At 41.2% G+C, this 22,616-nt stretch overlaps 1 protein-coding gene and 1 pseudogene across 7 annotated transcripts in view; one reads left to right on the plus strand and one right to left on the minus strand.

Annotated features, from left to right (window-relative positions):
• The window catches only part of PTPN1 (protein tyrosine phosphatase non-receptor type 1), a 66,789-nt gene that overhangs the window by 18,134 nt on the left and 26,039 nt on the right, over positions 1 to 22,616 (minus strand). For 3 of the 7 annotated variants that reach the window (XM_057702920.1, XM_057702919.1, XM_057702921.1), the window contains exons 2-3: positions 4,204 to 4,294; positions 1,163 to 1,263 (exon numbers count right to left, since the gene is read on the minus strand). In XM_057702920.1, coding sequence (XP_057558903.1) covers positions 1,163 to 1,263; positions 4,204 to 4,294 — 192 coding nt within the window. Of the gene's footprint in view, positions 1 to 1,162; positions 1,264 to 3,423; positions 3,590 to 4,203; positions 4,295 to 6,890; positions 6,964 to 7,842; positions 7,890 to 22,616 lie in introns of those variants that run through there. The other 4 variants (XM_057702922.1, XM_057702923.1, XM_057702924.1 and 1 more) reach the window with 4 other exon arrangements.
• LOC130833351 (triosephosphate isomerase-like) lies at positions 19,618 to 20,388 on the plus strand (annotated as a pseudogene).

The following is a 22,616-nucleotide window of genomic DNA, read 5'->3' on the forward strand; positions in this document are numbered from 1 at the left end:
GGACTTCCTGACCCTACACAAAAGTTGAATGGCTGAAATTAGGAAGGAACTCAACTACTTCTAAAAAAGAGAAGTTTCCAAGAAGCCACTTTCGCCTCAACCTCTTCCCACCAGCTTGCCACCACCAAGGTCTCCCTCCTTCTCATCCCAACCCCAGAAGTGCTGGGAGGACCATGGGCTGAGGGCCTGGGGACTGATGTTCCATACACTGACTGGGGGGCGTTGGGGCCGACTTTGGTCATGTGTGGAGAGGAACCGGGAAAGGACAAAAGGGACAGTTAGAGAAGGGCCACCAGGGATGCATCTGCCCCAAAGCAGACTTTGTTTGCTGTGTTTTCTGGCTTGTCATTTTAGTCTCCAAATATTAAGCAGAGTTATGATGGTCACAATCACCCTGTAACCCAAACCCGATATAAGACTGAAAAAACTGATATGCAATGAGAAAACAAACATTAGGATTAAAAAAAGAGAGAGAAACTTAGACTGTTTTAAACCAATTTACAGGTAACAGATTAAGACTTGAGAAAATTAATTAAAAAAACTCCTTTAATCCCTTTCCCAAATACCCATGGTCTTTGGGTCAAACCAGTAAGTGTTTCACAAAGGGTCAATTATTAAATCACCTTTATGATTTTTCCCCCCATAAATATGCCAAAAACCAATGGGAGCTTCAAGTGATTCTGCATGCTTGTACACATAATATAACCCTATCCCACCCCACCACCCCCAAAGAACGAGGACCATGCAGAGGAATTCTGAACGGCCATCTGGATAAAGATTCCTGGTCTACTGCTAACCCTGTTAGATATCCATAAGCAGCACTGGACACCCTGAGGCAAATACTTAAGCACTCCACACAGGTACTGCTCTTCTCTAGCTGCTGCCTCTGTCAACAGACCACAGGCAACTCTGGCATTTTATTGCTGTTTTCTATAAACCCAGCAACGCCATACTTCCCAGAAAAGATTCGTGTCACAACCAGACTGAATCCCCAAAGGGAGACTTTTTCCTTCCTTGTTGCTTTTTTGGGTTGTTTAAAACCTGATCTTCTAAAGGATGTGGCAGATCTTACTTGAGGTGTAGATAACAGTACTCTGAAACTGTAACATCAACACCAATTAAGGCAAAAACCATAAGCGAAAAATTCGAACAATCTGTTTACCTGGGTGAGAATGTAACTCCTCTGGGCTTCTTCCATTTTTATCAAACTAGCATTGATGTAGTCGTTATCTTCTTGATGAAGTTTAATCCGACTGTGGTCAACTGAAAGGCAAAGCAGAACTCAGAGGTTAATCCTGGAGGACCCAAGTGTCCGTACAGGCACTGAACCCCACGGGGAAAGCAAAGAAGGTGAGTTGGTGGCACTAAGGGTGTTTACATCGGCTGAGGCCGAGCTGTTTTAATTGAGGTTAGTCATCAATATAGGAATGACTAGTATTTAAAGGTTTTTGGAAGTGTTTGAAACAACACAAAATAGCAACAGAGACAAACTACACTAAAACACAGATTATGTCCTGTTCGGGAAATCTGTTTTTAGGCTGTGTTGTCTTATGGTATTTATTACTGTCTCCACAACTCATAGGACTAGGGGGAGGGGATGTCAAGGGATCTGTTCTCTGATGCCTAATATATACTTTTAAAGGGTAAAAAATACATTGGCTTCAATCTTTAAAAGGGAACAAAATCCACCAAAAATTCCACCCAGTCCCCAGAGCTCTAGTTGGTACAATGAGCTAAGTAGGTAAGATTTACGATCACGCCTCAACCTATGCCTAATGGTTTGAAGATTAAATGCCCTAAGTATACAACAGTGTGAAAAGTCATACCTTGAATTCCTTGACACAAGGTTTTTTTTCTTCTTTTTTTTTTCAGTTCATGTATAACATAAATGTCATGATAAAAGACACTCAAAAGGGAGTTTAACTGGAAAAAATAAACTCTGAATCCAAAATACTGAAAGTATATTAAATGTAATTTTCAGAATAGTTTTTAGAAATAAACTTGCATTTGGGAGGTCTGCCAGGTTTCTGAAAAAGCACAGCCACTTTTTTTTTCCCCTTTTACCATAACTTTGTCACAAAAGCCATGTTTCCCTGAGGGCCACTTTCCTTATCCTGCTATTGCAGCTAACAAGAGCAAGTGGGTATTTTTATTTCTGGTACAACATAAAAGACAGTAAAAAACTCAGGTGACCATCGATAAATAGTTCTCCCCCTGCCCAGTGGGAAAGGAAAAGTTAATGGAGGTAAGTGGTTTGGGGCTTTCTATCAGAAAGGATTCCAAAGAGATGTTTTAGGAAATGAGCCAATGTTTGGAATAATGTTTCTCATCACAGAGGGTTAATATAAACTGAAACACTTGGGTAATATTTAAGTGGGTCATGGAGATAAGAGATCTCAAAAAAAAAATTTATGATGGGCACTGGTGGTTATGTGAGCGGATTCAAACAGCACTGGGTGGTGACCCTGGGCAAACAACTTATCCTCTGAGTGCTGGGTTTTTTTACCTGCCAAAGGGAAGATAACAAGATCACTTTCTACCTTGAAACATTCTCCCCATTTCCTCTACAACCTTAAAGGCAAATTACTTTTTCTTCTGAAGAGTGGAGGTAGGGGAGAAAAAGAAAAATATAAGGAGTGAGACTGGGTGAGGGTGAAAAAGTCTGGGAATTGTATCTCTGGAAGAATACTTTAAATGCTGTTTTTTTCTCTGTAAAACTGGTTCATAAAACCATTTAGATGAGCACTGATCAAAAATGTAGAAAGGGAATATTAAAGACAACATTATTGCCTAATTCAGAGCAAGAACAGCAAAGGCTAGAGACCAAGGGCACAGCTGCACTGTGTGAAAAGTGCGAACAGTGATGCTTCTTTCCAGCTCAGGGCAGCTGGCCTGGGCCTCAGCAGCATCACCTGAGGAGAGGCCATTAGTACTATTTTTAAATAAAACCTATGAGGTGCCATAGCCTAGATGTGCTAAACCAAGAGTACTGGGCACTGGGGCAAAATCATGTGTCACCTGACCTAGACCTGTACTTCGGATGTTCCTGGCGGGCACCTTCAGTTAGTGACCATCTCAACCACAGCCAATGTTCATGAGTGAGACACTGGGCTAAGTGGCTGATGTTACTTTATTTCATCTTCGCATGATCCTGAGATCCGAGTGACTCCTGTTTTACTGAAGATCAGAGGAGAGGGCAACTGGCCCAAGGCCACACAGCTCCAAGGGGCAGGGACCTGTGGCAGCAGTCGGACACAGACTGCTCTGTGCCAACCCAGGTCCGATTTCGCTCCCTTCCCAGGAACCTGGGCGCTGCACAATTCACTGCCGATGCTCCTGTAGGAGGGCACCGAGAGCTGCCACCTACAGCCACGCACAGTGAGCTTCGGCAGGGCCGCGGGAAGTGCCAGGCTGGGAACTGACCTGCTGCATCCTCGATGTCCCTGGCAGAGAGCACTGCCGTGGGAGCTGCCGGCAGCCACAGCCCTCACTGACTGGCAACAGCCACATGGAGGTGAGTCAAAAAGTTCTCTGTGGCCTAGAGGATGTGGCAAAGTTCACGTGCTTCACTCAGCTCCAGTTTTTCTTACTTTATACAAATTCAAACACATTTGGTTATTTACCTTCGAGACATTAATGGATTGAGAGCCAATTACTCAGAAGGCAGAGGAGGCTACCAGGAGGCCCACTGAGAGCTAATGGCAGGAAAGAGCTAGAAAAATGATGATGGTGGCAGGGGGTGGGGTCATCAAGCAGAGCTGACTGCTCTTTAGTTGAGGGGGTGAACCGCTCCCACTCTTTAATGCCTGTGCAGGGCATCGTTACAGCTCAGTACAATGCTCGGGGTCTAATAATACTGTTGCTGAGTCACCCAGAAGGGGTTATATTATGCATGCTATACCCTGCTTCAGCTGGTAGGAAAGTGATTCATCATTAAAATAGTCAAAGCTAAAAAAAGTGCTTTGAACTTAGCTGAATTTTCCAGAAACTGAAACCATACCCCTTCGACAAGGGTGGAAAAATGACCCATTACTATAAGTCTCTAATGCCTTTATTATAGGAAACAATCAAGTCATAAACCTTTACTGCTATCGATTTATTACCGAACCCTGGGGCTTAAAGGAGCCTTGACTGAGAGGCCCTGCAGCTGAGGAAGAGCCAACGACGCAATGGAAGCAGAGTAACAGCGATGTGAATACTTACAGGGACTGACATCTCTGTACCTGTTTCGGTTTTTGTTCTTAGGAAGCTTGGCCACTCTACATGGGAAGTCACTGGCTTCGTGTCGGATATCCTACAAAAAAAGGATAAAGAGTTCTCTCTTGAAATTTCTGGCATCAGGAATTCATCTAGAGAGTTAACTGAGTGTGGGCCATGTGCCAAGCAGGGAGGAAAACACAGCACAGAAACAGAAATCAAAGGGAGCCACGCAGTGTGGGAAATGCAAGGTGCTAATTCAGAGGCATGTCCAAGGTCACGGGAGGAAAACAGAAGGACAACCATACGGCTGGGGTGGGAGGGAGTGGCATGAGACTGGAGCTGGAAAGACACAGAAGGGGGCAGGGAGACAGAAAAGTGTTGGGGTGGGGGTGCGTGCGCGTTTGACTCTGGAACCCCCAACACAGCAAAGGCACGGGGGCTGGAGTTCACATCTTACGCAGAAACAGTGAGTGGGCCGGTGGGAGGAACGACAGGGCTGGGGCATACAGGTGGGCACAAGCCAGACCTTGGAGTACCTTCCAAGTCAGGCCTGGGAGTTCCATCTGTAACCTTCTGTAAAGCTACAGTTATCAAGAGCAGATAAAATGCCCTTTTATACCAACAATCCAAATGCTTTCCTAGGAGATGGTAAACAAATCCCATTACAGCAAACTGTCACAAAGAACAAGTACCTGGACTAACAGAAGACGCTCATGATGCATCCTGCTAGGTGCATCACGCAATCTAACTCTGCTCTCCTAAATCAACACCACTATAATGCCATCTACAAATCTTTTCCTTTAAGTCTGTATTTTACTATATATTATTAAGAGACAAGCTCACCCAACAATGTGAATGCACTTAATGCCACTAAAATGTACACCTAAAAATGGTTACAATGGTAAATTGTATGTTACGTGTATTTTACTACAACTTAAAAAAAAAAAAGACAAACCCACAACAAGAGAACAGGAGAGCAGACAGTAGCAACACAATTTTGGAAGCTGGAAATCAGACGGATTAGTAGTTGGCAAGCCTGAGAAAGCTCAATTACCAGCCTGCAGTGGGGAAAGCAGAAAACCGTCCTGATTTCCACCCCAGAACCCTCCAAAGGCACAGGAAGTGCACTTCTCTGGAAGGAGGGGTGGGACTCAATGCAGGGGAGGGGGGAGGAGCTGTCTGAGGGGGGCTGGATCTCCACCTCCACCGCCCTCTTCTGTGCTGCTGGGTGACTACTGCCTCACACCTCTGCAGAAATCTGGAGATTTATCTTCTGGAAGATGTAAATCAGGGGGCAGAGTGCTCTCTAGATGATCTGAACAGACAAGGAAAGACCAAAAGATGCCATCTCGGCGGTATGCAGACAAGGAAAGGCCAAAAGATGCCATCTCGGTGGTATGCAACTAACAGCCTACCCGCACCTAGAGGCCCAGTGGCCAGATCTGTGCTGACAAGCCCCCTATACCTGAGAACTCGCTGTAGATTCTGTAAGCCCCTATAAGCCCCTATTCTTCATCGTGCACACACCACTGATTACAAGATGTCAGAGGAAAGAAAGCCTCTAATACAAAAGAGATTGAAAAGGAAAATAAAACAGGGGAAAAAAGCCCCTTGGAGGAAATAAACTGCAGAGAAATGAAAGCTTAAAAGATATATATTATTAATACACTCAGATAAGATACTGTATCCATGGATTAAGAACAAGATGGTGTATAAAATAAAAATGTCTCTTGGAACTTAAAAACAAGATGGCAGAACTGATAAGCTTAAGCTGAAGAGTCAGAAGATAAAGGCAGAAGAAATCCTATCTTTCTAGAAGACAAAGCCTAAATAAATAAATAACAGTAATGGAAAATTAGGCAAAACAAAATATAAGAAAAGAATACATTAATAATAGTTCAAGGAAATCTCCCAGACACATCAAGTGCTCATCAAAATGATAAAAACAGATCCATACTGAGACACGCTAATTTGCAATTCCAGAACCCTGCAGACAAAAACAACATTCTGCAAATTTCCAGGAAGAAAAAATCACTTACTTTCAAAAGATAAGGTGGTCAGATTCTGCAAGAACACTGAAAGCTGAAGGGCAATGGTGCAATACCTTCGAAATTCTGAAGAACAATAACGTCCGACTTAGAATTCTATACACAGCCCAATAATCATCAAGTGAGAAGAGACAAGAAAAACATTTCAGATACGCAAGGTCACAAAAACTTTACCACCCCTGCTACCTTTTCTCAGCAATCCACTGGAGCATGTCTTCCACCTGAGCGAAGAAATAAACCAAGAAAGAGAAAGATGTAAGATATACAGGGGGAAGAAATGGATCCAACACAAGAGCAAAGGCACAGGAAATTTTCACAAAAGCTGTGACAGGAGGAGACCCCAGGATGACAACTATGTACCAGCCCTACAGGGCAAGCAGCCAGATTGGACCAGAACGACTCAAGAGACGGACGTGTCAACAACATGCCTTTGTCCACCGTACCAACCACGACTGAATGAAACCACCAGAGGGAAATGAGAAGACCTGAAGTCCAGAAAACAGTGAATCCAACTCAGAAGCAAAGCAAAGAAGTCTCAAGATGGTAGCTGTGTGACAGCCTACAGACCAAGCAACCTAGACGGAAGAAGAGAGGTCTCCAGTAGGGATGCCTCCAAGACCAAAACCGAAGCTGACGAATCACCTGAAACTGCTCTGTCCAATACAGCGGCCACGAGCCACATGCAGCTTCTAAGAGCCCTTGAGATGTGACCAGTCTGAAAAGAGATGTTGTAGAAGTATAAAAATACAACTCAGATTTTGATGACTTAGTACTAAAAAAAGAAAGTAAAATATTTCAAATACCTGATATATTGACTCTTGGTTGAAATAACATTTTGAACATATTGGATTAAGCAAACTATACTACTACTTTCATCTGCTTCCTTTTACCTTTCTTACTGTGGCTACTAGGAAAAGCAGAATTATACATATGTGTTGCATTGTATTTCTATTGGATAGCGCTGACAGCTTGTGGAAAACTGTTCTGAGAGGCTATCAGAAGGTATGGGAAGAATTAGCAACAGGTAGAAAGAAAACTATGCAAATGAAAAAAAGGCAATTATTTACAGGAAAATCTATTAAGAAGGGAATAGTACGGTACAGCACTATCTGTGACTATGTGCATAAGCAAATAATATAAACAATGAATATGATTAACCAAAAGCATAACATACTGGGAGAATGGGGAAAGGGAACCAAAGAGGAGGGAAAGCAGAAGGAATGGCTGTTTAAGAAAATGAAGTCCTATACCTTAGTGAAGATCTCAATTAATGAATCAAAAGACAAACATTTTCCTTAGAAATATGGAAGTAAATATAAGCTAAAATCAGTGGCTCAAAGAGTTCAAAATAGTCATCCATGACGAGAAAGACTGGAGAACAGGGAGGTGTGGGCAGCAAACAACTGGATTGTATTATAAGCCAATCATGGTACTGTTTTTCTTAAACCATGTATACAATTCAACTTGGATTGGAAAAAAAAAAGAATGCCCATATTCTGCTACTCTACTTATTAAAAAACTACAAAATGACTACATTTTGACTCATACTGGAGACCAGATAATAATTTAATACCATGATACATTATAAACCTACCTGGGATTAAACAAATCAGTCTAGTTGGAGCATATCCATCACAGCTTCTATGGATGAGATTAAGCTTTCAGAGAAATGCTACACAGCACAGAAAAATGACTTGAAGGGAAAAAAATCTCAGTTTTAAACTGCTTATTCTACTTGTTATTCAAAGTGTTTAGCAAAAAGGCACGAGTTTTGCCTTGTGAGGTGAAACAATCTGATCAGTCCAGCTGGCGTGACTGGATGAAGATGGAAGAAATCACTGATATGAATAAATCACTGAACTAACAAGTATTCATTTTGAGGAAATACGGGCCAAAATAGCAACAACAGTGTCAACTGCTTTTATTCAGCCAAATGATTTATTAATCTGTACTTTTTTGGTGAGAGACAACACAGCAAAACTTGGAGATACCTAATGAAAATACTGGGAAAATAGGAGTTATACACAATATTTTTAAAAAAAGAGATTCTAAAATTAAGGTATACTCATAGAGCAAAATGCACAGATCTTAAGTGTACATATGGTTCATTTAATTTTTCTAACCAACTTTGAGGGATTTTTACAAATAATAAAATACATCCATTTTAAATGTTTCTCTATTTTAGAATGGCATATGGAAATAAAATAAAATAAAATAAAATAAAATAAAATAAAGGCCTTAAAGCTGATGATGAGAAGATGAACACTGGGTAAATCTGAGTCAGGCCAAAAAGGAAATAATAAACTTGCCATGAAACATTCCTAGAAGCATCCCCTAAAAATACCCACTGAACATTCAAAGTGTAGCTCATAATTTCAGGGATGGGATCACACTGAATTAGAAATGTTATTAGTGGGAAATTAAATACACCAACAAATAGATGCCCTATATCCATATCCTTCCCTCCGACAGTTCTTTACTGGCTTTTTAGAACCCTACTTCCTATTCTTAGTGTAGGTTTCAGAAATGTGATAGAATAAAACATCATATGTAATAGATGTCAAACGTTCATACTCTCTTAAGGAATAAATCTAATAACGTGCTATGGAAGCAGGGCTCAAGTTTGGTCAAAGCTTACAGGCAAACGGTTTCAATTACACTATCATTTTATACAGGCACTGGGCACCCAAAATGATCTGACTCATCTCTATAATGAACCATTTTCATGAGAGGATAAAAAGCAAGTTCTTCCAAAATTATGATTTAGCTGGGCTAGAAAGCTGGGCTACAAAATGCCTGATAAAGTTTAAATAAAACACCTGACTGGAAATCTTAAGAGGCAAGGAAGTGAGCAGGGGAGAATCTGACATTACCTGAATAATTTCTAAAGCTACATCTTGATTTCCCATCTTCCCACACTCACTGAACAAGATAACAGATGATCTTCCAGTGAGCACAAAGGAATAATGTCCTTATAAAGCTCTGGTAATGGAATGAATTAGGGCCCAGAGTGAATCAATTTCTTTATTTACAGGAAAGCTCATTATCCATTATTCAAATATCTCCCAAATCCAATTAGGTAAAAAATCAAACTTGGGAGAAAAGCTGATAATTTTTTACTCGAGATTTCTATTTTTAAAGCACATCGGCATAAAAGCCATCCAGCCTTGCAGAAGTACTTTCATGTTTATAGCACTTTGTTAAGTTAAACCTAGCAATTTTGACTTAACACCCTTTTCTCTTCAGTCCCACAACAGGGTGAATCTCTTATTGGCTCCACAGTAAAATGCATTATTTCTCTTTAAAATAATTCAAGCGTGATGAGGCAGAGCCGGCATCTCCTTAAAGCTGGGAGTCTGTTGTGAAGGGCCTAGACCCTCACCTCTCCCACCCCTCCTAGTACCAGCCCAGGCCCAGGGCAGGCTCTCAACCTGATTCTAATGACAGAATTAAGGAATGATTCTAAAGGCCCCCAAAGCTCAAGGAGCCCTTAACTCTAAACCAATCTGCTTCATTTTATGGAACATAAATGTTCTTGAAAGGGAATATGTTTAAGCAAATGTCTGGTCCAATCCTGCTTTCCAATCATTTTTATTATTATTATTATTATTATTTTGCTGTGCAATTGAGTCACACAGCCTCCTGACAAGATAGTACCAAAAGAGTTACTAAAACACGGACTCAAAAGCAAAAAGAGTTATTTCTAGATGGTTTGGACAGCCATCTGTTTTAAAAGTTTAAAGGAAGAAAAAACTCCAGTGGTACCTCTCATTTGCTAGAACTGCAGTGAGCTACAAGTCCCCTTAGCACCTTCAACATCTATGCTCCCCGGAGCCCACTTTTTACAAGTGGTTGCCTAATTCGATTGTTCCAGCAGTTACCTAGTATTTCATGGAAGCTACTGGCTCTCAGACATAGAGCTGGATTGAAGGGAAATGCAGAAGTACAGTAAAGGCAATAATTTAAAATGCAATAAGTGAACATAGAGGGTGTACATTTCCTGGAACTCCTGCAGTAGTCACCACTGAATAGGGAGATATATATAGAAATGGGGGGTGGGGGGGTGGCTAGACTAAAATTTTAGCAACCAACTCTTCAAAGTAAAGTGTTGAACAAATTTCGTTACTCACAAATCTCATTATAAATGAGAATATAAAATTTCTGTATAACAAAATATACTCTGAGAAATACACAAATTATCAAAGTCAGAAGTTCAATGTCTTTCAAGTTGGAAGCAATGCTGTATTCTTTATACTGGTTAATGGAATAATATAATTTACTACAAACACCTTAGGAAAATATTTTATTATATTTATCCATTTCTATAATCAATATGCACGAAGTCAATATTGTTAAATTTCAAGATAAACAACAATGCTTACATAATAAAGAAAAAGCTTAAATTTAGCTAACTAGTATCAAGCTTGCTTTGGTTTAAAATTTAAAATGATTATGTACCGAACAGAAAAAGATGCTGAAAAGTAAACCAAGAACCTAAGACTCTTATGTGGTAGTTGAAGGAGAAAGAGTTCGGGAGGGAGGAAGGAACAAAGCTGGCCAGTATTTAAAAGGCAGCAGGATATACAATAATCATCTCTGCCAGAGCTTGAGGAAATGTTGGGTCATCTTGTACACTAGTCAGGGGTGAGGTTAAAAGATAATGGAGTTACAAATCACTACCAGAACAATTATGTACATTTGGAAAACGACATGGAAAAAAGCATAATCAAATTGTTTTACAAATTCCCCACAAATTAGAGGATAAGGGCAGGCATGGGAAGTACGGAGTACCTTTCACAAAGTCGGCAAAGGGAACCATCTGGTGGAGATGGTGAGACCAATTTCGCACTCTGATGTACACCCTCTGCTCTGAACACAAAGCGAGGGTCAATTAAATATAGAGAAAAGCACAAAGGCACAGCTAGGCTCAAAAACAGAACAAGAATAAAAAAAACAGGCCTCCCACTCAAAATGATCTGCAAGCACGGCACCAAAAAAAACCAGAAGATGACTAGTTCTGAAAAAGATAGCCAGCAAATTAACTAGAAAAATAAATCTATTCCACTCGAAATTTACTGCTAGCCTGTCAGGCACTTTAAAGACAAATATATTTAAGATGAGGGATAAATAAAGGAATCATGTACAAAAAAGATGTTATAAATAAATCTAGGGAGGAATGAAGCCAGAGTAAATGAATTGGAAAGAACAAATGAGAAATCTTGGAAATGAAATTGACAATCATTGAAATTTAAGCAACAACAACAAACCTTAACAGATGAAGATAAACTCCACACTGAACACAAAGGATGGGTACTTTGAAAGCTAGTATAGAGGAACACAGCATGGAGAAATAGGAGATGTGAAGGAGCAGCTCAGAGACACAAGACAGAGAGGCCCCAGCACACCCCTAAAATATAAATCAGTACCCATATGTTAGAGTCAGAGTAAGCTGCAGAATATTAAGGATAAAAAATCTTCAAAGTAAATTATAATATCTTTTGGAAGCTTAATAGAATGTTAACACGGTCATTTACTAAATTTTTACACAGCTGAATAGTTAACAAAGAAGTATAAAAATTGCATTTTCAAAAACTGCATTTCAAAAATTGACTTTAAACCTTATTTTTACAATCAAAGTTATCTGTTTTTTGGGTTTTTTTGTTCTTTTTTTTTAATTACTTATGTTTTCTGTTACATGTCATAAATTTCACCTTGAGCAGAAATCAATAGGCAGAAAATGAATCAGACTTACAGTAACTGATGTCAATAAAACATATTGGAACAAGTATTTTTTTCAAATGCTGAGAACCACAAAACCATTCCTGTAAGAGAACAGTCTAAAAAATTGAATCCACTTTCACTTCTGTTTTGTTTACCTTCTGCTTTCCACAAGGACAGTTTAAGTGTTCAAGCCCTGGGGTTTTGGCACTTTGCCGAGGACAGTGGTACAGTTGACTAAGGACACAAGCAGTTGGCAGACATCTGAAAGTGGAAGGTTTACACCTTCCTTTACAGGGAACCCGACTGTCAACCACCAGCTTCCTCCCTCCATGGTTAGTTTCCCTAAGCTCAGTGGTCACAGGGAGGGACCTTAGGAATTCACACGATATTCCTACGCTGAAATAACTGAGAACCATACTTATGAAACTGATGATATTCTGTGTATAATTTGGGAGTGTGAATGGGAGGGAAACAGAATGTTAAAATGAAACTAGCTTTGGTTAAGAATTTGTTTAGTATTCCAATAACAGCACAAGATTCTGTTACCATAACCAAAGAAAAGGCTTTTGCATTATTGTTATCAACCAAATGAGTTTTCGAAATACTTTCTAGATGTAAATGTACTTTCCTACACACCACTTCAGGGATTAGGGATGATAAAGGAAGACATGACCAATGCTCAAAACATTATGAAGTGACAGTTCTTTAATGAAGTCACAAAAATAAAATGACAGTTTGGGGAAGAGAGGATGCAGGTGACAAGCTCTTCTGCCTGGCTTTCCAAAGAACTCTGTGTATGTGGATTAAGGAAGCAAGGCTTAGATTCAATATTTGAGTCCCTTCAATTCATCCAAATATTTATTTAGCTCTGACTATGTGGTGGGCAATAAGGACATGGAGATGAACAAGAAAGGCAAAGTCCTGCCATCACGGACCTTGTGTTCCAGTGCGAAGACAGCCAGACAAACAGACGCTAGGTTCTGAGCTAGGTGCTGTCACATGTAACTCACACAAACACATCCATGACTATCCACCGAGGATTAACAGTCAAACAGAAGGACTGAAGTGGATACTCTACCTACACCACCCTCCCTACCACCTGATCATTCTTGGAAAGGCAGAATGAGTGGTTCAGAAGCCCCAACCTCTATCTGCACCTGCATTTCTTTTTGCTTCCTCCTGTGGATTAGATTAAGGGTTCTAGCACTGAACTGTGCCTGAGAACAATGGTACTAGGCTGTACACATAAAACCACATGCACCATACATTATGGGTAAATTAAAGACAACCTGATCTATACAGATTTATTATCTTCTTTTAGACCTGAATCTATGAGTGAGATGCAGCTCTACTACATAAAGCTAATTTAGGATGTTGCTGAAAAAACAGCAATGGTCTTAAAAACTTTAGGGCCTCAGGAGAAAAATCTCTTTGGGCCAATTTGGTGAGAGAAGACTTATTAATAAAAAAAAACTAAAACCATCAGTTTAGTGAATGCTTGCTACTTACCACGTCAAGACACGCTAGTCTAATCACAGGGTTACAGAAGACAAAAACCCACGTCAGCCCATAGCCTGTGGCTTTTGACCTGTTTTCTCCACTAAGAAGTCATGCAATTAATACCCAGGGTTACTTGAAATTCCTAATTAAGGAATTGAATGCAGCAAGTGAAAGTAACATTCTGTGAATGACTTTACAGCCACTATTTTTTTTTTAAGTAACTTATAACATCAGCGCTGCTGTCACATGTCACACCTGCTTCAAGACATCTGGAAAAGTGGCAACACCAGGGCAAGATACTACTACTGCAGGCCAGAGGAGCCCTTGAAGTGTTTCAAAGAAGGTTCACTCTTTGTTTTGTACATTCTATGGACTTTGACAAACGTATAATGGACATGTATTCTCCATTAAACAGAGTATTTGCACTGGGCTAAAATCCCCCCGTGCTCTACCTATTCATCCCTCCCTTTCTCCACCCACACCCCTCGCAACCACTGATCTTATTACTGTTTTCACAGTTTTGCTTTTTCCAGAAATGTCATATAGTTGAAATGATATCATATGTAGCCTTCGTCCACTTTTTTCTATTAGGCTGTTGTCTTTTTGTTAGTGATATCCAGCGTTCTTTACATGTTCTGAGCACAAGTTCTTTGGTGATCATACACACTGCAAAAGCCAACTGATACACATATCTAACCGCCCCAAAACATAGGGCTTACAACAATTACTTATTTGCTCATGATTCTAGAGGCTGACCATTTGGGCTTAGCTGGGATGGTTTGTCTCTGTTCCATGTGCTGCTGGCTGGGCGCACCATCTGCATTTGTGATTACTGGGGGCCCACTGGCCTCACTTACAAACCTGGTGCTTGGCTGGTTATTGACAAGGGCGATGACAGCAATCAGACCACGTGTTGTTCATTATTTAACAGACTAGCCTGGGTTTGTTCACACTGTAGAGACTGTAGAATTCTCAAAAGCAGCAAGAGAGGGCAAGGCCCAATATGCAAGTACAGAGACACTGCAGGTTCAGTTCCAGACCACAGCAATAAAGTGAATGTTGCAATAAAGTGAGTCACATGAATTTTCGGTTTCTCAGTGCATATAAAAGTTATGTTTATATTATACTAGTTTATTAAGTGTGCAAAAGCATTATGTCTGAAAAAACAATGTACATACCTCGAATAAAAAATACTTTACTGTTAAAAAATGCTAACCATGAGCTGAGCCTTCAGTGCGTTGTAATCCTTTTGCAACAGTGACATCAGAGATCACTGATCACCACAACAAACAGAATAATAATGAAAAAGTTTGAAATACTGCAAAAATTACCAAAATGTGACACACACACAAAGTGAGCACATGCTGTCAGGAAACTGGTGCCAGTAGACTTGTTCGACATAGGGTCGCCACAAATCTTTAATCTATAAAAAACACAATAAAGCAAAGTGTAATAAAATGAGGTACGCCTGTATTTTTTCAGGCCTCTGCTTGTGTCATGATCGCCAACATTCTATTGGCCAAAGCCAGTCATGTGGCCAAGCACAAATTCAAAAGTGATTGTCCACCTCTTGGTGAGAGTCACACTCAGGAGGGGCATGAAGACAGAGGTGGGAGGAATTAGGGGCCACTTCTCTAAACCACCCAATGTTAATGGTGTCTTTTGATGAAGAGAAATTTGTAATGTAGTTCAATTTATCAATCTTTTCCTTTATTGTTATTGTGGGGTGTCTTTAAGACACAGTTGCCCATCGCAAGTTTATAAATACACTCTTTTACATTACTTTTGAAAGTTCAACTAAAGAAATATGTTTTCCATACAATTTCATTTATATATTGATTATGCCTCAAAATGTTGGAATAAAACATACAGACAACAATAAGGCATGTCTGTCCCTTCTAACAGCTGTTTTTGTGCACAGTACTTTAACTCAGCGTCTGCTGAATGATGCACCCAGAGTCACTGTCTCTGTCCTTTGTCTACCAATCTTTGAGAATATTAGTGTTTTTCTTACTTATATAAGCTCTTTACATATTTTAAAGCCCTCAATTCTTTGTCTATGCTGGAAACCACTTTTCCAATGTATTTGCACATTTAAATTTAATTTCCCCTACATAAAAAAATTTTAAGTGTGGGAGGATGATCATAAAATGTCATTATAGTAACAACTGGGCAGCCAATTGGCAGAATTATGGGTGATTTTTATTTTCTATTGTTTTCCAATAGCTTTCTACAGTGCACATGCATTACCTAAGTAATAAAAAGTTTTAAAGTAGTTTTAAATTTTTAAGTATTTAAACCTATTGACCTTTTCCTCTGCAATTTCCTTTATTGCTTCTAATGATAGAAAAGTCTTTTTCCTCAATATGGTAATGACACTTTAGAAAAAAAAATTAATCTTAATCCATCTGGTTTATATTCCTTCTACAGTTTTCAACTATATCAATTAGATTGCCTTTAAATCTCAAACTATGCTAAAAATAGGTGTTTCTTCTGGTTCTGTCAGCTTAATGGTTCCACTATGCTAATCTTTGTGTTTGCATATTACAAGTAGCTCAAATTGTACACTACAGAGTGCTCTTCCTCCCTCTCCCTAAACTTAAATAGTAACAAAATGCAGCTGCATCTGATCATTCAGATTTCATAATGAAGAAATCACTATTTTTCAGAGAAAGATGAACCATCACAACTAGGTAGGGTTTTATTTTTGTTTTTTCAAGATTAATCCAGGCTAGATTAATTCTTTGCAACTATTTAGCAAATTAAAGATCAAGCAGAACATAGGAGATTAAAATATAGGGAATTTAAAAAACCCACAATAGAATCTCTGTAGTTAAACTGCATACTGTTTGTCTGTAAGAAAAGAGTAGGCAGGATGGCTCTGGCACAAAACTCCCCCCGCCCCCCCCCCATGTTTATCTGGTATGTATTATTACATGTATAAACTTGTAGTGAAACACAAGAAAAAATTAAAACATTAAATTATTTCTGTTCACCATATTCATAAGCAGACTAGCTTTTAAAAAGCATAGTTCTCCATGTCAGTTACCTGACTTCTAACTTAACTTCTGTCAGAGCAAATTTTACTCTATTAAGTATATTTAATTAAAAAGCAAATTTCAGAGTAACTACTTCAAACAAGATCCAGCATAAATGGCTGTATCTCAGCAAACTGAATTAGAACATCTTCCCACCTCCTCAACACACTCAGGGAGATGGAATTGTTTTAAAAGGGTTTTGTCCCTTCCTCCTCTCCAGTCATAAGCCTTGGACAACAGCTGCATGATCCTTTGGTCCTCTGCCTTCTTAGAACTGGATACATAAAAAATACATTTTCTATACAATAGAAGGAGGCAGTAAACCTCTGCTAATAACACAAGATCAATTCTCAGAAGCTTTTGAAGGCTGACGGATGCCAAATACTTCCTCAAGAGGATTTGCTCAGTATCTCAATGCTACAACTAAAACTATATGGGATTACTCAGCTATAAAAAGGAATGAGATGGAGCTATATGTAATGAGGTGGATAGACCTAGAGTCTGTCATACAGAGTGAAGCAAGTCAGAAAGAGAAAGACAAATATTGTATGCTAACTCATATATACAGAATCTAAAAATGGTACTGATGAACTAGGTGACAAGACAAGAACAAGGACGCAGATGCAGAGAACGGACTGGAGAACTCGAGGTTCGAGGGGGTGGGGGGTGAAGGGGAAGCTGAGACAAAGTGAGAGAGTAGCATAGACATATATATACTACCAACTGTAAAATAGATAGCCAGTGGGAAGTTGCTGTATAACAAAGGGAGTTCAACTCGTGGATGGATGATGCCTTAGGACTGGGACGGGGAGGGTGGGGGGGAGTCGAGGGAGGGAATACAGGGATATGTGTATAAAAACAGATGATTGAACTTGGTGTACCCCCCAAAAAATAATAAATAAATAAAACTATATGGGAATCAAAATCCATATACATGTTGCTAGATACAGACCTGGGATCACTATTATTACAGAAATAACTGAAGCTATTGTAGAAGTAATATCCTTTAAAACTATTAAAACAGCTAGACACTCTTCTTCCCAAGGCTCACAAAAGGATGACATCTACATTGGGTTAACAGGAAAATAAATCCCTAGGACCAAATAATTCAAACTTTTGCAAAAATCAGGATAAAGAACTTTAGAGACATTAAGTCTAGTGATATTTTCACGTAACAGCAATGCCTAAACTTGAAAAAAACTCACCATTAGAATGTGTTTTCTTACAGCGCTGGAAAGCAACATTCACAAGATTACTCAGAGCAAACAGTGTAAAGTTTCAATGAGATATGTTCCTTAGAGAACAGGATATTTAAAAAGCCAGAACTGTAAAATTCTTTTAAAGGTAATTGTTCTTACCACCCAAGTTTTTTTTTTCCTTTTCCTTTAAGAACTTTCATTGAGATACAACTGACATACAATAAACTGCATATAAAGTGTACAATTTGATATTTTTTTGTATTAGTAATGTATATATGGCAATCCCAATCCACCCAAGTATAGTTTCTTAAGGCAAACCCTTACATGATGCCAAAGTCAAGTTTTGAGGATCACCTTTAGAATCAAGACCACACTATTGATATCACTGTACTTGCAGCCAATTTTTGTCCTTGCATTTCAAGTTGTGGCAAGTAAGTATTGATGGGGCAGGTGGTTCTGTCATGGTCCCTGTCCTCAATGAGTTCCCACTCAGTGGGGGAAGACCACCAGTGGAAAGTCCTACTCAGAGGAAAAAATCTATTCACAGGAAGAAGGGCAAAACATCAAGACGAGCTGGTAAAAATGAGAATGGTAAATTCAGAAGTAACTGGAGCAGCCACATCTGGTGCAGAGGAAAGAGAGCTCTCCCTGGCATTGCTGACCTGTCACCTCCCCTTACTGACTTTGGCTGACATTAAAGGGAGAAGATACGCCATACAGCTATACCCAAGCTCTTTTGCCTAGTCTGTTCCAGCACTGTTGCTTGAAAGGAAACCTCAGCAATGAGGGCTGGGGTGGAGAAAAGATGGCCATTCTCGACTGGAGCAACCCCAGAAGCCTGCTGCCTGTGTCACGCTCCAAGCCCCTGCCATCACACCAAAGGTCAGAGAGGAGAGAGTGGGCCCACACCTCATGACAGTGGCCTGCAACCCAGGTCTGTGTGCCCAGACTCCTGGGGTGCCCAGGGCACACACATGACACTGTCTACACTTGCCTCCACTCAACAAGGCTGGAGAGGTTTTCCAAGAGAGACTGCTGCCTGAGCCGCCTCATCTCAAAGGAGCAGGCCTAGCTTGTTCAGTTGTGTAAAGCATGACTCCTGCAGACACAGGGCCTTCAACAAGGATCCAGTGAATGAGTGGGCTAAACAGGTCAGAACGAACCAAGGTGAGAGAGATGAATTTGGAATTAAGAAAACAGAAACAGGATGAGGATGGCTGTGGAAAACAAATAATGAATGCAAGAAGCACCAGTGACCCAACTAACTTTGAGAACTCTGCACTCTCTCTGACTTCCTCAACAGAAGGGTCAGGGGTGATTTGCCAGTAATGAGTAATTTCCTGCTATGATACCCAGGGAATGGCTGGGTGTGAGAGAAACATTTCTTGAAAGGATGTGCCTCTTCCCCTCTACTTCTCCCGTAAGCAGCACGATTTTCTGATGTGGTACATTCCTGGAGAAGGCTACATTCCATCCAAGATGGAATCTAGGCTCCGTACATCCTCCCTACAAATCAGGGGAGGAGCAGCTCAATGGCTGGAATATCAGGAAGGCTTTTACATGGAGTCCCTGAGCCTGGCTGAGGAGGGACTGAGCGTGGTACAAAGCATTCCCAAATCAAGACCCACCGGGGCCCTCTGCTGCAAACAATATTCAGGCAGGAATGGCAGGTGCTGTCTTCCTAGCTCCTTGTGCCTAGCAGAGTTCGCCACAGTGATCAGCTCCCTACAGACCGTACTCTGAATGTACTTCCAGGCTGACAGTCCCTCAGCCCAGACCCTGGGTGGTAACATCAGTTTTCCTTGACATTTCACTTTCCTTTCCAAGTCCAAAGTAGATAAGGTTCTTTCTGACTCGTCTGATCCGAGTGTTCAATTTTTTTAAAAAAGGTTTTGTCGTGCTCCTGACATTCAGTGTGTCGGCTTCAGTGCCATGGCGCCCTCCAGGAAGTTCTTCGTGGCGGGGTACTGGAGGATGAACGAGCGGAAGAACAATCTGGGGAACTCATCAACACTCTGAACGTGGCCAAGGTGCCGGCCGACACCGAGGTGGTTTGCGCACCCCCCACCGCCTACACTGACTTTGCCCCGCAGAAACTAGATTCCAAGATTGCTGTGGCTGCGCAGAACTGCTACCAAGTGGCTAATGGGGCCTTTACTGGGGAGATCAGCCCTGGCATGATCAAAGACTGTGGAGCCACGTGGGTGGTCCCGGGGCATTCGGAGAGAAGGCACGTCTATGGGGAGGCAAATGAGCTCATTGGGCAGAAAGTGGCTCACGCCCTGGCAGAGGGACTTGGAATAATCGCCTGCATTGGGGAGAAGCTAGATGAGAGGGAAGCTGGCATCACTGAGAAGGTTGCTTTCGAGCAAACCAAGGTCATCGCAGATTAATGTGAAGGACTGGAACAAGATTGTCCTGGCCTATGAGCCTGTGTGGGCCATTGGTACCGGCAAGACTGAAACACCCCAACAGGCCCAGGAAGTACATGAAAAGCTCCGGGGATGGCTTAAGTCCAACGTTTCTGATGCAGTGGCTCAGAGCACCCGCATCATTTATGGGGGTTCTGTGACTGGGGCAACCTGCAAGGAGCTGGCAAGCCAGCATGATGTGGATGGCTTCCTTGTCAGGGGTGCCTCCCTCAAGCCTGAATTCGTGGACATCATGAATGCTAAACAATAAGCCCCATCCATCTCCACTACCCCTCCTGCTGAGCCAGGGACTAGGTAGCTCGGAACCCCAATAACTGCACCACCCCCTGACCTCCACACATGCTTCTGATGGTGTCGCCTGCCCCCTCTCGTGGCCGAATCCAAAGTGCACCTCTTCCTTTACCATTTCCACCCTACCCTGTAATGGTTGGGACCAGGCCAATCCCACCTCCACCTACTGTACCAGTTGGAACTAAACCTGTCACCAAGGTGGTTTTCCTTGACTGAGAGGTGGGAGGAGTGGCTTGCTCGTGGACCACCCCCCTCAGCTCCCAGTGAAGGCAGGAGAGAGAACCCGTCCTGTCCCACCTCACGCCATGAGACCAAGGGCTGAGAGAAAGCCCTGTCCTCCGCTGAGGCCGGGGTGCTGCCCCCTCCCACAGTGCCAACGCCTGTGTGTGTTGTGTCTGAGCAGTCCCGCATGTGGGGGAAATAAACACCTGGCACTGAAAATAATATAAATAAATAAATAAAATAAAATAAAAAAGGTTTTGTTATGATGCTTGGATTTACATCAAAATAAATTAGACCTGGGAGGGGTTAATGCGTAAGGGGTACAGAGGGGGAAAAAATGAGCCATGAGTTTATAATTATCAAAACTCGGTGACGAATACATAGGGGTTCATTACACTAACCTCTCTATTTCTATGCTTGAAAGTTTCCATAAAAGATTTTGGGGACTCAAGTTTTTTTTTTTTTAAAGTAGGGAGGAATGGTATAATCAGATATACGTGTTTTTTTTAAATTTATTTTTAATTAATTAATTTATTGGCTGTGTTGGGTCTATTGTTGTGTGCAGGCTTTCTCTAGTTACGGTGAGCAGGGGCTACTCTTCTTGCAGTGCACAGGCTTCTCAGTGTGGTGGCTTCTCCTGTTGCAGAACACGAGCACTAGGCGCGCGGGCTTCAGTAGCTGCAGCACGCGGACTTCTAGTTGTGGCTTGCAGGCCCTTTAGAGCAGGCTCAGTGGTTGTGGCACATGGGCTTAGTTGCTCCGCAGCATGTGAGATCTTCCTGGACCAGGGATCGCACCCGCGTCCCCTGCGTTGGCAGGCGGATTCTTAACCACTGCACCACCAGGGAAGTCCCGAATATATGTTTCTGAGCGATTACTTTGGCTTTATAATTCTGGGAAGACGGTGGAGGCAGAAGCACAGTTTTTCACTCCTCCGAATCCCTCATAAAAAACAGAGCGATAGGATGGCAAAACCAACACAGACAACCCCTCAGACAACTAAACGAAACCAGAGACAAGGCATGCTTATGATTCTGAAAGTACAAGGAAGTGCGGGACAGCCAGTTATTAAGACCATGTGGTATCAGCCTTTGTGTGGGAGGAAGGAGAATCAAGGGAACAGGGGATTCTAATGACTGCAATCAGGAGAACCCAGATCATCAGGTCTCACTGGAATTGTGACCAGCCAACTTGTAAAAGCAGCCAAACTAGGAGCAGATCCTGCAGGCTCCAATTCACAGACATTGCCAGGCTCCCGCTCCCCAAAGTTGCTGGGGCAGCCGAGGCCCTACAGACTCTCAAAATTAAGACCTTCTAAGACAAAGCCTGCATTGAGGAGAAGCTTCTGGGAGTAGAACAAACTGAGCAAGATAGAGACAAAAGGGGCAAAGGAAAGAGAAGGTTGAGATAATAGGTAAAAATGGGAGGAACAGGGGAAGGGGATCTTAGAAACACAAGGTGGTTTTAAAAATCACTTCACAAAGTCAACTAAAGAGGGAACCTGAGAGCCCTGGGCTAGAATGTCTCTCTGACCACCCCTTCCTTCCTAAAACTACCGGGAAACTGTTCACTTAAAAACCGTCAGTAGACAGGGAACAGCTGAGTTCCACACAACATTAACATACGAAAGAGAAAAAAAGACAAACAATATCCCTACAGAAAACAAAAGCAAGCTAGAAAGATGCCCACAAAAGATGAAACTAATCCAACAAGCTAAAAGAAACTAAGAAAATTGTAGAAGCTATGGAAGAACAACATAAATGAGACTAAGAACTCCAGAAACAAAGTAACTGGAAAAAAGAATGATTTGAAAAGAGAAGTGAAAGAAATCGGGGAAGAATTAAAAAGAAAAGAAGAATATATTTTCAGAAATGAAGTCAAAACAAGGAGGAACACAAGAGCAAATAAACACGTTTAGTGCCTTAAAGGAAAGAGAACACAGGGGAGTTTAAAAAAAAAAATTCA

Source organism: Hippopotamus amphibius, chromosome 12 (genome assembly GCF_030028045.1).
Source record: "Hippopotamus amphibius kiboko isolate mHipAmp2 chromosome 12, mHipAmp2.hap2, whole genome shotgun sequence".
NCBI classification, from domain to species: Eukaryota; Metazoa; Chordata; class Mammalia; order Artiodactyla; family Hippopotamidae; genus Hippopotamus; species Hippopotamus amphibius.